The sequence below is a fragment of the Ylistrum balloti genome, unplaced genomic scaffold, assembly GCF_031769215.1.
Source record: "Ylistrum balloti isolate Yb309-2 unplaced genomic scaffold, AGI_CSIRO_Ybal_v1 Utg370840, whole genome shotgun sequence".
Lineage (NCBI taxonomy): Eukaryota > Metazoa > Mollusca > Bivalvia > Pectinida > Pectinidae > Ylistrum > Ylistrum balloti.
Genome location: NW_026782484.1, coordinates 436,674 through 454,781, shown reverse-complemented (window position 1 = coordinate 454,781; position 18,108 = coordinate 436,674). Strand labels below are relative to the sequence as shown.

At 38.4% G+C, this 18,108-nt stretch overlaps 1 protein-coding gene across 1 annotated transcript in view; it reads right to left on the bottom strand.

The window, feature by feature from the left end:
• LOC132558972 (sodium/potassium/calcium exchanger 4-like) overlaps positions 1–18,108 on the bottom strand; it is a 55,973-nt gene that overhangs the window by 25,925 nt on the left and 11,940 nt on the right. Inside the window, exons 2-4 of the mRNA XM_060223599.1 lie at positions 10,246–10,397; positions 6,898–6,982; positions 6,223–6,326 (exon numbers count right to left, since the gene is read on the bottom strand). Coding sequence (XP_060079582.1) covers positions 6,223–6,326; positions 6,898–6,982; positions 10,246–10,397 — 341 coding nt within the window. The remainder of the gene's footprint in view (positions 1–6,222; positions 6,327–6,897; positions 6,983–10,245; positions 10,398–18,108) is intronic.

The window sequence follows — 18,108 nt, the reverse complement described above, 5'->3', positions numbered from 1 at the left end:
ACAAATACGGGCAGAATGATCATAGCGAATGCAAAAGAAATACCAGTTTGTGCTCGCGTTAATAATACCGGCTGCTTCTTTAGTCCTGACAGGGTCTAAGGTGTGTTATTCGATTTCTCACACCTACGTATTAACATCTGTTTAGACATTGTTTTTTAGGCTGATATAAATTACTATCACCGTATTTTAATGAACGAACGAAACAATGAAGATTTTAATTTGCTGGCAAAAATCATGTAATTTGTATTGTACTTTCAACATCAGGGTAGGTACAGACAGGGATTTAATTTGATCACATGTTTTTTTTATTATGTTGAGAATAAAAAAGTAAAGCAAGAGCACGTTAAAGATGGCGCTATGCACACACGCTTTATATATATACAAATAGTAAGCAGGATTATAATCCAATCTCAATACGAGCAGGTTGAAAGGGGAAACACGTGTTAACAGTATCGTAATGCAAAGTCAAATTTAATAACACTGGGGCAAATACACGAACAAAATATTTATACAAAACATCAAAGGAGAATAAGACCAGGTCAGGTAAACAACAACGGAACCAACAGGTGTGCTAACGAGCATCAAACAAGGTAAACAACAACGACACCAACAGATGTTTAAACCATCATCAAACAAGGTAAACAACAAGGGCACCAACAGGTGTTCTAACGAGCATCAAACACGGTGAAAAACAATGGAACCGACAGGAATACTAACGAGCGTCAAACAAGGTTAACATAAACGGAACCAACAGGTGTGCTAACGAGCATCAAACAATGTAAACAACAATGGAACCACCAGGTGTGCTAACGAGTGTCAAACAATGTAAACAACAACGGAACCAACAGGTGTGCTAACGAGCATAAAACACGGTAAACAACAACGGAACCAACAGGTGTTCTAACGAGCATCAAACACGGTAAACAACAACGGAACCAACAGGTGTTCTAACGAGCATCAAACACGGTAAACAACAACGGCACCAACAGGTGTGCTAACGAGCATAAATTACCTACTTCATAACCGAAAATCTGTTGTAACATCCTCTATCAAAATCATGTTATTGAGAACAAGTCCTTGAAAATATCGAATCAGCTGCGACAATTAAACAATAGATCGGGGATGTAAGGTTGTCGCTCTCTAGAAATAGAAGATTTACGGTACGCTTAGTTTAGGAAAGAGTTATCCCTGATAATTAGCTTGTTGAGGTAAGCGGCTAATGGTTTCCAATTCTTGTGGTCATATAAGATGGACATAGTCAATATGTTTTTAATTTCAAGACATTTTTATATCTGAAGGAGAGATTTTAAAAGACTTCGTAAGGTCAGTCTCAACACTTTAATTCAACACTTACCAAAAAAATTTAATAAATCCATTTTTATTTCAAAATACATGTCACGTACATTTGTATATTTTAAACAGTGTCACTTTTACATCGAATTGAAATGTGGCGTAAGACAATTACAAGAACATTTACACGCGCATGAAAAAGTCTGGCGCATGTCAAATGATTTATGGATGAAAGGTGTCCTTTCTGATCGGAGGAAGTGCGGTCTAGGAGTATATTTAGCTCTAGATATATTTAAGAGACATAATATGCATGTACGAGCCATGAATATAATATGAGCAATCACAATTCCATTCGACTTCTAAAATACATAACAAACGCCCTCCAAGGGGAATGTAATTTGCATTTAGACATTGAAGAGATGTTTCGTAGGAAACAATGAAAAAGACAAAAGGCATAAAAAATGGACATTAATCCTTGCATTGGAACGTGGGTAATGTGAATGGGGGTTAATGTGAGATTAGACTGGACGGACCCAACATGCCCTGAATCGGATATAGCTTCACTGTCAGTAAGAACATTTTCTCAGTCGCAGACCTTCTCAAGGGACAGTCTGATCCTTCCAAAATCTATACAGAGGGTCATTCATCAAATTTTATTTGACACTATTTCCCGTGTGTCTGTTTATAGCTAAAGTAAGGTCATTAGCAAATACATTTCGAAGTAGGTGTCTGGTTCCCTTTTGTATCTTATAACTGTGTGGTAACCATTTTATCTTAGGAAGTCACTTAGTGGTATGTCTTTGGTTTCCTATGGTATCTTATAACTGTGTGGTAACCATTTTATCTTAGGAAGTCACTTAGTGGTATGTCTTTGGTTCCCTATGGTATCTTATAACTGTGTCGTAACCATTTTATCTTAGTTAGTCACCTAGTGGTATGTCTCTTTTGTTCCCTATTGTATCTTATAACTGTGTGGACTATTATGCCGTAACCTGCATACCGTGTTTTAATTCATTTTAATATTGGCACGATTCAGAATATATATCAGATATATGGAAATCAATTACACTGAACTAAGGTAACTGAATTATGGCGAAGTGCACCACTCAATTTAAATTTTGAAATTTCTTTCGATCTGTTCAGAATTTCCTCAGTCGCCTCCGCGGTTAAACTGACTGGCATCACTGATGAATCCCAGAAGGATGAAACTACTCATTCCTACACAACAATCACCTCATACCTAAACAGTTACCACCTCACACCCACGTAGTTACCACATCACACCCACACAATTATTACCGCACACCCACATAGTTACCACCCCATACCTAAACAGTTACCACCTCATACCTAAACAGTTACCACCTCACACCGACATAGTTACCACCTCATACCTAAACAGTTACCACCTCACACCGACATAATTACCATCTCACACCCACACAGTTATTACCGCACATCCACATAGTTACCATTCCATAGCTAAACAGTCACCACATCACATCCACATAGTTACCACCCCATACCTAAACAGTCACCACATCACATCCACATAGTTACCACCCCATACCTAAACAGTCATCACATCACATCCTCATAGTTACCACCCCATACCTAAACAGTCACCGCATCACATCCACATAGTTACCACCTCATACCTAAACAGTCACCACATCACATCCACATAGTTACCACCTCATACCTAAACAGTCACCACATCACATCCACATAGTTACCACACAATATCTAAACAGTAACCACATCACATCCACATAGTTACTACCCCATACCTAAACAGTCACCACATCACATCCACATAGTTACTACCCCATACCTAAACAGTCACCACATCACATCCTCATAGTTACCACCCCATACCCAAACAGTCATTACATCACATCCACATAGTTATCATCTTACACCTACAGAGTTACCACCTTACATGCACATAGTTACCACCTCACACACACACTATAATCACCTCACGTCCACACAGTTACCACCTTTCGCCCACATAGTTACCACGTCACGCCCACACAGTTACCACCTCACGCCCATACAGTTACCACCTCACGCCCACACAGTTACCACCTCACGCCCACACAGTTACCACCTCACGCCCACATAGTTACCACCTCAAACACACACTGTAATCACCTCACGCCCACACAGTTACCACCTCACGCCCACACAGTTACCACCTCACGCCCACATAGTTACCACCTCACGCCCACACAGTTACCACCTCACGCCCACATAGTTACCACCTCACACACACACTGTAATCATATCACGCCCACATAGTTACCACCTCACGCCCACACATTAACCACCTCACGCCCACATAATTACCACCTCACACACACACTGTAATTACCTCACGCCCACACAGTTACCACCTCACACCCACACTGTAATCACATCACACACACACATTTACCACCTCACGCCCACACAGTTACCACCTCACACCCACACTGTAATCACATCACGCACACATAGTTACCACCTCACGCCCACACATTAACCACCTCACGCCCACATAATTACCACCTCACACACACACTGTAATTACCTCACGCCCACACATTAACCACCTCACGCCCACATAATTACCACCTCACACACACACTGTAATTACCTCACGCACACACATTTACCACCTCACGCCCACATAGTTACTACCATAGATGTATGATGTGATTCACTTGTCTGACTCTATTTGATCGTATATCAACATTTCGGTGTAACCGATATAAAAACCATTCAGCAGACAGAAAGACAATGTCAAATAAAGCTACTTAACTGCAGCATTGGTAAACAAATACCTTCCACTGAACCGACGTCAGTGTTACACCAACCTTATAATAAAGCACCGTGATCGTGTAGCTCGATGTATTTTATAACAGGTTACAGGTAATAAGAATCAAGCTCTCATTTCTTGAAATGTATCCATCATGTATAGAAAATCTCTCTGGAATATACCTGTAGCTCATTTATGTTATTTAGCTATGGTCGTCAAGAAGCAAATCATGTACTAGTATTTAGTAGGGTAAATGGTCAAATATATCATGATATATGACGGATTACGTAGCGTCAGCACGTCTACCCACAGAATCGGCGATTACCATTATGGTATTATTGTGTACTCTATGGAGAAGCCTAGAGTGGCTTTACTTGTATGGATACGATTGCCGGCTTCAGTCAGTGATCGATGACGAGGGACAGAATTTGTCTCCATTCACCGGCTTTCTCTTAGAGCAACAGGGACAATTGGTCCCGACTTCGTTTATGTCTATAGAGTGAAAAAATGGCCATGTCACGAATCCCTTAAATTCATCTTATCGCTAAATCCAGAACGAGTCTGGCTTACTGCCTACTAGCGTGAATTCCCTAGACAAGCAGCTGATACGGACAAAGGATGTCTCAGAGAAACAATCCGCGTGGATCATCACGTGTCAGGCGATGTCCTGCCTAATTACACCATATCTATACAATATGCTTTCGCTTAGTCAATCGTTAACAGTAAGCATCCTCAATAAACACGTCTAGTGACACACCTATTCAGAAAAGCCACGTTACAGCAACATTCCCCACGCCCAGCTGTTGGTAGGTATAGTAAGTACAGATGCTGATGTAAATCCTCTGTGTCTTTCATTCTTAGCATTTGATGTATGGATCAGCTGAACAGTTTGCAAGTTGTTGTGCGAAAAAAGACTTGAATATTAGTTTATATGAATATATCTAACTACTGTTTGTACACCTGGCATTGTTTGCACACTAACATCTCGTCAATATCAAAAGGCACAACTAGAGCACAAGTCTGATATGAATATATAAGTTTTCAAGCGATCTCCAAGTTAAGTCCGGCAAATGTGAAAAGCCTTTGGAAAGAACGGACGGACGGGTGGATGGAAGAAGCACAATGAAATATTCGCGCAAATATATTAAGATGAATATATAAATATCCCACATAAGCCGAAACACCAGAGGATACTTAATCTTCACCCATAAAATTAAAAATGATATACAAATATGTCGCATAGAAACCCAAGAGGATGCTAAATCTTTGTCCAAGCATTCAAATAAAATATCTCACATAGGGTGTACCTTGATGTCAAGGTTATTGTGGTGAGCTGTCCCGTGATGTCAAGGTTAGAGTGGTGAGTTGTCCGTGATGTCAAGGTTATAGTGGTGAGTTGTCCCGTGATGTCAAGGTTATTGTGGTGAGTTGTACCTTGATGTCAAGGTTATAGTGGTGAGTTGTACCTCGAGGTCAAGGTTATAGTGGTGAGTTGTACCTTGATGTCAAGGTTATTGTGGTGAGTTGTACCTTGATGTCAAGATTATAGTGGTGAGTTGCTACTTGATGTCAATGTTATAGCGGTGAATTGTACCTTCGGGTTAAGGTTATTGTGGTGAGTTGTACCTCGAGGTCAAGGTTATTGTGGTGAATTGTACCTTGATGTCAAGATTATAGTGGTGAGTTGCTACTTGATGTCAATGTTATAGCGGTGAGTTGTACCTCGAGGTCAAGGTTATTGTGGTGAGTTGTACCTTGATGTCAAGGTTATAGTGGTGAGTTGCCACTTGGTGTCAAGGTAATTGTGGTGAGTTGTACCTTGATGTCAAGGTTATTGTGGTGAATTGTACCTTGATGTCAAGGTTATAGTGGTGAGTTGTACCTGTTGTCAAGGTAACGAATCAATGCAGAAGACATTGTACTGTCCTCGAGTTCCATTGGTGATTACGATCGATGTCCCGAACACGTTTCCTGGCGTCGTTTGTCCTTTTTTTATTAATCATTGCTCGAGCAATGGTAGATGAAGTGAGGTTAGTGTGTCTGTGGGAGAGCAGGGATGGAGTATATGCTACGAGCACACAGTGAGAAGTGAAGTCTGAGAGTACATGTGTACTCCCCTTTACACTTACCTCGCCTACAAGCACACCACACACGCCGATGACAAAGAGAATATTGAAGACCGCCGAGCCGACTATAGTGCCAATCCCAACGTCTCCTTTGGTGATGAATACACCTACAATAACAAAAAAGTGTTTAATTTTAATGTAAACAACTGTATGCAATATGAGTGAAGGTATCGACAATATTGACTTGTCTCTTGTATCTTGTATCTCTAGTTTTGACAAATGATGCCTCGAAAGGAAATATACAGTATTTAACCAATGTTATGGAAAGTGAACCCAAAAATAAAACAGTTGGCTGAGCTGTAATGTAATTACAGTATCTGTAATATAGATCTTACATGGGTAGTGTGTTATCTATGAAAACGTGAAGTACTATTCCAGAATAGTATTATTTTAGTTTTATCGGTAATAATCATTACTTTTTATTCTACATGGTAAGCATTGAAAATTATAACTCATCAAAATGTTGGATTTGATTTAACATATCAAAGGATGCTGTCATAAAGATATACATATATATTGATATATTAGTTACATCTATTGTACTTAAAATCAGTATACATGTCTTCATTATAAATATCCTGACATATTAGTGTCATCGGTTAATTAACCTATGAACTGACTATTCAAGACCTCATAGAGAAAATTAACACAGTATAGGTAGTATTCATTTAAACTTACCAATAATGGCGGTAAAGAGCTCTGGTGCTGAACTTCCCGCCGCCATGAAAGTTGCCCCAGCCACATCTTCACTCATACCCAGTTTCTAAACATAAATCAGATAAAATAGTAAAGGACAAACAACTGACAACAGCATTTCTAACACAGAATAAAAATATAATTTAGATGTTAAGCCGAAACTTCTAGAACTCATCAGTTATGATGTTGAGGACCGAGACGTTAAGACTGAGTTATCGGTACCTGTAACCTTGCTCGCCACCAGGTGTCGTTGTATGTCAACTGCATTCGTCTGAAGTCAGTTCCGTTTTATAACATGATCTCGTTCAAACTAATTACCACATGGGAAAGCTCTTGAATAGACGTATCAGATGAACCTGACAATGTCGACATAGAGGCGACGTCTAAAGCTAGAGTTGTGTGGTAATTTCCAAACGTCATTTTAAAATTAATTTCGTAAATGACTTTGCAGGACGTAAATACCAAACCACAAACTCGATAGGACGTGTAGTATACCAAACCACTAACTCGATAAGACATGTAGTATACCAAACCACTAACTCGATAAGAAATGTAGTATACCAAACCGCTACCTCGATAGGACGTGTAGTATACCAAACCACTAACACGATAGGACGTGTAGTATACCAAACCACTAACTCGATAGGACGTGTAGTATACCAAACCACTTACTCAATAATACAACCATTCCCAGGATTCTATTCCATTTCAGACTGATAAGACGTGTAGGTTATCAACAAACAACTAACTCAAAACTAATGGACGTGTAGTATACGATACCACTAACACGAAATCAGTAGAAACCTTTTTACTATTAAAACCGTATATTGCCTACCTATTATATACGTACGTGTGAGCAATGCATTGAACTACATGTACTTAACGATTTATGAAAAACCCGTAGGAACCCAAATAGCTTCATGTCATGCATCAGCAAACCACTTACTTTAGTTGTAATACAACCATTCCCAGGAATATCTATTCCATTTCAGTTATTTTGTTATATATGTACTAGGAGATAATTATTGTAGGTTATCAACAGTAACAACGTGTCTTACTTGTCACACTGCGTTTAAAAAAATAGTTGTCTACAATAAGACACACTCCTGACACAGTTTGCCCTCACTATAAGAAAACAGAAATCAGTAAAACCTTTTTACACACTTAAAACCGTATATTGTCCTACAATAAGACACACTCCTGATTATATACACACTCCTGTACAGTGTGATGCACAATAAGACATTGAACTACATGTACTTAATGATTTATGAAAAACCCGTAGGAACCCAAATAGCTTCATGTCATGCATCAGCCCAAACTAATTACAGTTTAGTTGTGAAATATAGAGTTATGCACTCCTTACAGTAATATCTATAGATCGTCCTTAATACAGTTATTTTTTTATATAGACACACTGACACCATATTGGATAATTATTGTACAATAAGACACACTGCTGACACCATACAGTAATAGATGTCCTCACAATAAGACACACTGCTGACACCATACAGTAATAGATGTCCTCACAATAAGACACACTCCTGACACAATACAAAAATAGTTGTCCTCACAATAAGACACACTCCTGACACCATACAGTAATGAGTGCCCTCACTATAAGACAAACTCCTGACACCATACAGTAATAGATGTCCTCACAATAAGACACACTCCTGACACCATACAGTAATAGATGTCCTCACAATAAGACACACTCCTGACACCATACAGTAATAGATGTCCTCACAATAAGACACACTCCTGACACCATACAGTAATAGATGTCCTCACAATAAGACACACTCCTGACACCATACAGTAATGAGTGCCCTCACTATAAGACAAACTCCTGACACCATACAGTAATAGTTGTCCTTACTATAAGACAAACTCCTGACACCATACAGTAATGAGTGCCCTCACTATAAGACAAACTCCTGACACCATACAGTAATAGTTGTCCTCACAATAAGACACACTCCTGACACCATACAGTATTAGTTGTCCTCACAATAAGACACACTCCTGACACCATACAGTAATGAGTGCCCTCACAATAAGACAAACTCCTGACACCATACAGTAATGAGTGTGTACTCACGGAGCGACACACTACTGGAACAACAATGAATATGGTGTTCTCAATGCAGAACACATTCATGGAACAATACAGTACAGTGCCCTCATAGTACAATATAATCCTGGTGCAATACAGCACATGATGTCCTCACAATACCACACACCCCAGGTACAATATAATACATGATGTCCTCACAATACCACACACCCCTGGTACTATAACGAATAGGGTGTCCTCATAGGAGAACACATTCCTGACAATACAGTACATGTGTCTTCGAAGTGCAACACTCTGGGCACAATAATATACAGTGTGTCTTCACAGTAAAGCAATCCTGGCACAATATAAAACAGTGTGTCTTCACAGTACAACACTCTTGGCACAATACAGTACAGGTTTCTTCGAAGAACAACAATCCTGACATAACACAATACAGTGTGTCTTCACATTACAACAATCCTGGCACAATATAAAACAGTGTGGCTTCACAGTACAACAATCCTGGTACAATACAGTACAAGTGTCTTCGAAGAACATCATTCCTGACATAACACAATACAGTGTGTCTTCACAGTACAAGACTCTTGGCACCATAGAATACACTTTGTCTTCAAAGTACAACACTCCTGGTACAATACAGTACCGTGTTTCTTCACAGTACAACACACCCCTTGCACAACACAATGACGTATATATTCTGAACTTTGTCACAACCCCGATCACAACACCAAGGACCAAATCAATCAACCAAATTATGATTGAACAAGCCGACTTATTACTTAATTCCTCACATTGTTGTCTTGTGAAACTCACCATGACTGGTTACATAGCTTATTGGTTCTAAATCTTGTCACAAATACTTAAAAAACAACGTTACTGATTAGAAATGACTCACCTGACAATTCTTGTCACAAAATACTTAAAAACAATGTTACTGATAAGAAATGACTCTCCTGTCAATTCTTGTCACAAAAACTAAAAAAAAAACCCACTGTTATTGATAAGAAATGACTCACCTGACAATTCTTGTCACAAAATACTTAAAACAACGTTACTGATAAGAAATGACTCACTTGACAATTCTTGTCACAAATACTTAAAAACAACTTTACTGCTAAGAAATGACTCACCTGACAAATCTTGTCACAAATACTTAAAAACAACTTTACTGCTAAGAAATGACTCACCTGACAAATCTTGTCACAAATACTTAAAAACAACTTTACTGATAAGGAATGACTCACCTGACAAATCTTGTCAAGGGACGTGACGAAGTACTCGTCACACACGATGGCGAGAGCGATGAACATGTAGATGACGAGTATGAGATGGAGGAAGATGGCGCCATGAGATCTTTGGAAGTTATTAAAGGCATCTGGAGGAAACTCGTGGTACGCTAGAATAATAGGTATAGAAAATTAGAGAAAAATAAAACCGTTATCTTACAAAAAAGTTTGAAAGAATAGAAGCAAGGAAATAAAAATCAGAATAAACACATTGATTTAAAAGAAAAAAATGTTTGATGATATACCATAAATTTCGTACTTAGTGTAGATAAAGATGTGATCTAGATGGGCTGCTTCTATTGTCAGAATAAAGATCATATTTAGTGGATAACAATGTGAGCTTGATGACCAGCGGGTATTGTCAGAATAAAGATCATATTTAGTGGATAACAATGTGAGCTTGATGACCAACGGGTATTATCAGAATAAAAATCATATCTAGTGGATAACAATGTGAGCTTGATGACCAGCGGGTATTGTCAGAATAAAAATCATATTTAGTGGATAACAATGTGAGCTTGATGACCAGCGGGTATTGTCAGAATAAAAATCATATCTAGTGGATAACAATGTGAGCTTGATGACCAACGGGTATTGTCAGAATAAAAATCATATTTAGTGGATAACAATGTGAGCTTGATAACCAGCGGGTATTGTCAGAATAAAGATCATATTTAGTGGATAACAATGTGAGCTTGATGACCAACGGGTATTGTCAGAATAAAAATCATATCTAGTGGATAACAATGTGAGCTTGATGACCAGCGGGTATTGTCAGAATAAAAATCATATCTAGTGGATAACAATGTGAGCTTGATGACCAGCGGGTATTGTCAGAATAAAAATCATATTTAGTGGATAACAATGTGAGCTTGATGACCAGCGGGTATTGTCAGAATAAAAATCATATTTAGTGGATAACAATGTGAGCTTGATGACCAACGGGTATTGTCAGAATAAAAATCATATTTAGTGGATAACAATGTGAGCTTGATGACCAACGGGTATTGTCAGAATAAAAATCATATTTAGTGGATAACAATGTGAGCTTGATGACCAGCGGGTATTGTCAGAATAAAAATCATATCTAGTGGATAACAATGTGAGCTTGATGACCAGCGGGTATTGTCAGAATAAAAATCATATTTAGTGGATAACAATGTGAGCTTGATGACCAACGGGTATTGTCAGAATAAAAATCATATTTAGTGGATAACAATGTGAGCTTGATGACCAACGGGTATTGTCAGAATAAAAATCATATTTAGTGGATAACAATGTGAGCTTGATGACCAACGGGTATTGTCAGAATAAAAATCATATATAGTGGATAACAATGTGAGCTTGATGACCAGCGGGTATTGTCAGAATAAAAATCATATTTAGTGGATAACAATGTGAGCTTGATGACCAACGGGTATTGTCAGAATAAAAATCATATCTAGTGGATAACAATGTGAGCTTGATGACCAGGGGATATTGTCAGAATAAAAATCATATTTAGTGGATAACAATGTGAGCTTGATGACCAGAGGATATTGTCAGAATAAAAATCATATTTAGTGGATAACAATGTGAGCTTGATGACCAGCGGGTATTGTCAGAATAAAAATCATATATAGTGGATAACAATGTGAGCTTGATGACCAACGGGTATTGTCAGAATAAAAATCATATTTAGTGGATAACAATGTGAGCTTGATGACCAACGGGTATTGTCAGAATAAAAATCATATCTAGTGGATAACAATGTGAGCTTGATGACCAGCGGGTATTGTCAGAATAAAAATCATATTTAGTGGATAACAATGTGAGCTTGATGACCAGCGGGTATTGTCAGAATAAAAATCATATTTAGTGGATAACAATGTGATCTTAATGGGCTGCTAAAATTGTCAGGATAAATATAATATATAACGATTGTGATAAACACACATTTGGGATTTCGGGCAAAGCAGAGGAAAATAAGCCAACTGTTGAAAGAGTTGGGATTTTATATTTCATTAAGAAAAGAATTTTAAACTCGGAAGATTGAAATGCAATTTGGAACAATATATATTGATTATGTATGTGATCTATCGTGACAACTCAATATAAAGTTCTACACTGATGACTTGGTAGTACCTCCGGGCAGGTCCCAACACACTCGTCCCTTCTCATCAATGGTGTTAAACTTCTCAACCATGAAATTCGCAAAGTTGTTACGGCAAATCCATAACCACCTTTTGATCTTAAAACATGTGCTCGAACAAGTTTAGTATATATATAAACCATTATTAGACAAATATATGTACCATAACGTGATCTTATTCTCCTCGTCCTTTTTCTGTAGCCTAATGTTTCTCTTATTCATATTTTGTCCCAGTTTTGATGAATTTGAATTTGGATTATGATTATGTCGAGGCGTTAATGTTATCTTGTATTTGATTGGCTGGTATCTCTCAGTAAAGGAAACATATATTGCTGTTAACTAATTACATTGGGAAGATTTATCAGCTGGTAAGGTATGTATTCACAAAATGATTCAAATCATGAACGTTAACGATAAAAACAACATGGAAAAGGCCAAAACATATTTCAAATATGGTGTTCTTGGCATGAAATATACCACAACGCTTACCACACTAACAATATGTACCAACAAACAATATACCACAACGCTTACCACACTAACAATATGTATCAACAAACAATATACCACAACGCTTACCACACTAACAATATGTACCAACAAACAATATATCACAACGCTTACCACACTGACAATATGTATCAACAAACAATTTACCACAACGCTAACCACACTGACAATATGTATCAACAAACAATATACCACAACGCTTACCATACTAACAATATGTACCAACAAACAATATACCACACCGCTAACCACAAGTCAACAATATGTATCAACAACAATATACCACAACGCTTACCACACTAACAATATGTACCAACAAACAATATACCACAACGCTTACCACACTAACAATATGTATCAACAAACAATATACCACAACGCTTACCACAAGTCAACACTAACAATATGTAACAACAGACAATATACCACAACGCTTACCACACTAACAATATGTACCAACAAACAACATACCACAACGCTTACCACAAGTCCACACTAACAATATGTACCAACAAACAATATACCACAACGCTTACCACACTGACAATATGTATCAACAAACAATATACCACAACGCTTACCATACTAACAATATGTACCAACAAACAATATACCACACCGCTAACCACAAGTCAACAATTTGTATCAACAACAATATACCACAACCTTTACCACACTAACAATATGTATCAACAAACAATATACCACAACGCTTACAATACTAACAATATGTACCAACAAACAATATACCACAACGCTAACCACAAGTCAACACTAACAATATGTATCAACAAACAATATACCACAACGCTTACCACAAGTCAACACTAACAATATGTATCAACAGACAATATACCACAACGCTTACCACACTAACAATATGTACCAACAAACAATATACCACAACGCTTACCACACTGACAATATGTATCAACAAACAATATACCACAACGCTTACCATACTAACAATATGTACCAACAAACAATATACCACACCGCTAACCACAAGTCAACAATTTGTATCAACAACAATATACCACAACCTTTACCACACTAACAATATGTATCAACAAACAATATACCACAACGCTTATAATACTAACAATATGTACCAACAAACAATATACCACACCGCTAACCACAAGTCAACACTAACAATATGTATCAACAAACAATATACCACAACGCTTACCACACTGACAATATGTATCAACAAACAATATACCACAACGCTTACCATACTAACAATATGTACCAACAAACAATATACCACACCGCTAACCACAAGTCAACAATTTGTATCAACAACAATATACCACAACCTTTACCACACTAACAATATGTATCAACAAACAATATACCACAACGCTTATAATACTAACAATATGTACCAACAAACAATATACCACACCGCTAACCACAAGTCAACACTAACAATATGTATCAACAAACAATATACCACAACGCTTACCTCACTGACAATATGTATCAACAAACAATATACCACAACGCTTACCATACTAACAATATGTACCAACAAACATTATACCACACCGCTAACCAAAAGTCAACAATATGTATCAACAACAATATACCACAACGCTTACCACACTAACAATATGTATCAACAAACAATATACCACAACGCTTACCACAAGTCAACACTAACAATATGTAACAACAGACAATATACCACAACGCTTACCACACTGACAATATGTATCAACAAACAATATACCACAACGCTTACCACACTGACAATATGTATCAACAAACAATATACCACAACGCTTACCATACTAACAATATGTACCAACAAACAATATACCACACCGCTAACCACAAGTCAACAATTTGTATCAACAACAATATACCACAACCTTTACCACACTAACAATATGTATCAACAAACAATATACCACAACGCTTACAATACTAACAATATGTACCAACAAACAATATACCACACCGCTAACCACAAGTCAACACTAACAATATGTATCAACAAACAATATACCACAACGCTTACCTCACTGACAATATGTATCAACAAACAATATACCACAACGCTTACCATACTAACAATATGTAAAAAACAAACATTATACCACACCGCTAACCACAAGTCAACAATATGTATCAACAACAATATACCACAACGCTTACCACACTAACAATATGTACCAACAAACAATATACCACAACGCTTACCACACTAACAATATGTATCAACAAACAATATACCACAACGCTTACCACAAGTCAACACTAACAATATGTAACAACAGACAATATACCACAACGCTTACCACACTAACAATATGTACCAACAAACAATATACCACAACGCTTACCACAAGTCCACACTAACAATATGTACCAACAAACAATATACCACAACGCTTACCACACTGACAATATGTATCAACAAACAATATACCACAACGCTTACCATACTAACAATATGTACCAACAAACAATATACCACACCGCTAACCACAAGTTAACAATATGTATCAACAACAATATACCACAACGCTTACCACACTAACAATATGTACCAACAAACAATATACCACAACGCTTACCACACTAACAATATGTATCAACAAACAATATACCACAACGCTTACCATACTAACAATATGTACCAACAAACAATATACCACACCGCTAACCACAAGTCAACATTAACAATATGTATCAACAAACAATATACCACAACGCTTACCACACTGACAATATGTATCAACAAACAATATACCACAACGCTTACCATACTAACAATATGTACCAACAAACAATATACCACACCGCTAACCACAAGTCAACAATATGTATCAACAACAATATACCACAACGCTTACTACACTAACAATATGTACCAACAAACAATATACCACAACGCTTACCACACTAACAATATGTATCAACAAACAATATACCACAACGCTTACCACAAGTCAACACTAACAATATGTAACAACAGACAATATACCACAACGCTAACCACACCAACAATATGTACCAACAAACAATATACCACAACGCTTACCACAAGTCCACACTAACAATATGTACCAACAAACAATATACCACAACGCTTACCACACTGACAAAATGTATCAACAAACAATATACCACAACGCTTATCATACTAACAAGTATAACCAACTGTAACACGATATACCACACCGCTTACCACAATAACGGTCAGACTGTCAACACGATATGTATCAACAACCAATATACCACAACACGCTTACCACACTAACAATATGTTCGGTGTCTCCTGTCTTACTGACCAGTAGTATAACGTCAGACTGTAACACGAGTGGTTCGGTGTCTCCTGTCTTACTGACCAGTAGTATAACGTCAGACTGTAACACGAGTGGTTCGGTGTCTCCTGTCTTACTGACCAGTAGTATAACGTCAGACTGTAACACGAGTGGTTCGGTGTCTCCTGTCTTACTCACCGCTCAGACTGTAACACGAGTGGTTCGGTGTCTCCTGTCTTACTGACCAGTAGTATAACGTCAGACTGTAACACGAGTGGTTCGGTGTCTCCTGTCTTACTGACCAGTAGTATAACGTATAACGTCAGACTGTAACACGAGTGGTTCGGTGTCTCCTGTCTTACTGACCAGTAGTATAACGTCAGACTGTAACACGAGTGGTTCGGTGTCTCCTGTCTTACTGACCAGTAGTATAACGTCAGACTGTAACACGAGTGGTTCGGTGTCTCCTGTCTTACTGACCAGTAGTATAACGTCAGACTGTAACACGAGTGGTTCGGTGTCTCCTGTCTTACTGACCAGTAGTATAACGAGTGGTTCGTCACTGACCAGTAGTATAACGTCAGACTGTAACACGAGTGGTTCGGTGTCTCCTGTCTTACTGACCAGTAGTATAACGTCAGACTGTAACACGAGTGGTTCGGTGTCTCCTGTCTTACTGACCAGTAGTATAACGTCAGACTGTAACACGAGTGGTTCGGTGTCTCCTGTCTTACTGACCAGTAGTATAACGTCAGACTGTAACACGAGTGGTACTCTGTCTCCTGTCTTACTGACCAGTAGTATAACGGTTACTGACCAGTAGTATAACGTCAGACTGTAACACGAGTGGTTCGGTGTCTCCTGTCTTACTCACCACTCAGACTGAAACACGAGTGGTTCGGTGTCTCCTGTCTTACTCACCACTCAGACTGTAACACGAGTGGTTCGGTGTCTCCTGTCTTACTGACCAGTAGTATAACGTCAGACTGTAACACGAGTGGTTCGGTGTCTCCTGTCTTACTGACCAGTAGTATAACGTCAGACTGTAACACGAGTGGTTCGGTGTCTCCTGTCTTACTGACCAGTAGTATAACGTCAGACTGTAACACGAGTGGTTCGGTGTCTCCTGTCTTACTGACCAGTAGTATAACGTCAGACTGTAACACGAGTGGTTCGGTGTCTCCTGTCTTACTGACCAGTAGTATAACGTCAGACTGTAACACGAGTGGTTCGGTGTCTCCTGTCTTACTGACCAGTAGTATAACGTCAGACTGTAACACGAGTGGTTCGGTGTCTCCTGTCTTACTGACCAGTAGTATAACGTCAGACTGTAACACGAGTGGTTCGGTGTCTCCTGTCTTACTGACCAGTAGTATAACGTCAGACTGTAACACGAGTGGTTCGGTGTCTCCTGTCTTACTGACCAGTAGTATAATATCAATTGTAACACGAGTGGTTCGGTGTCTCCTGTCTTACTGACCAGTGGTGTAACACGAGTGTCTGTCTCTGTCTTACTGACCAGTAGTATAACGTCACGAACACGAGTGGTTCGGTGTAGTATAACTCACACGAGTGGTTCGGTGTCTCCTGTCTTACTGACCAGTAGTATAACGGAATTGAAGTACTCTAAACATATCGAGATAGTAGTACCATCAGAATGGATGCTCTGATTTCACAACTAGTAGAACATTTAAATGTGACGTTGAAATGAGTGCAGGGTCACTTGTATCAGACAAACGAACAGTGTGGCACGTACTAGCACTGACGTATGTGTTGCACAAAATGGTTAGGAATCCCATGTTTCTAATGTAGATTGTCAGACCCCGAATATCCTGCCCGTTCCTCCGATATACAATGCGTTGCGGTTCTTGCATTCACTATTAAACACGCATTTCAAGGCGT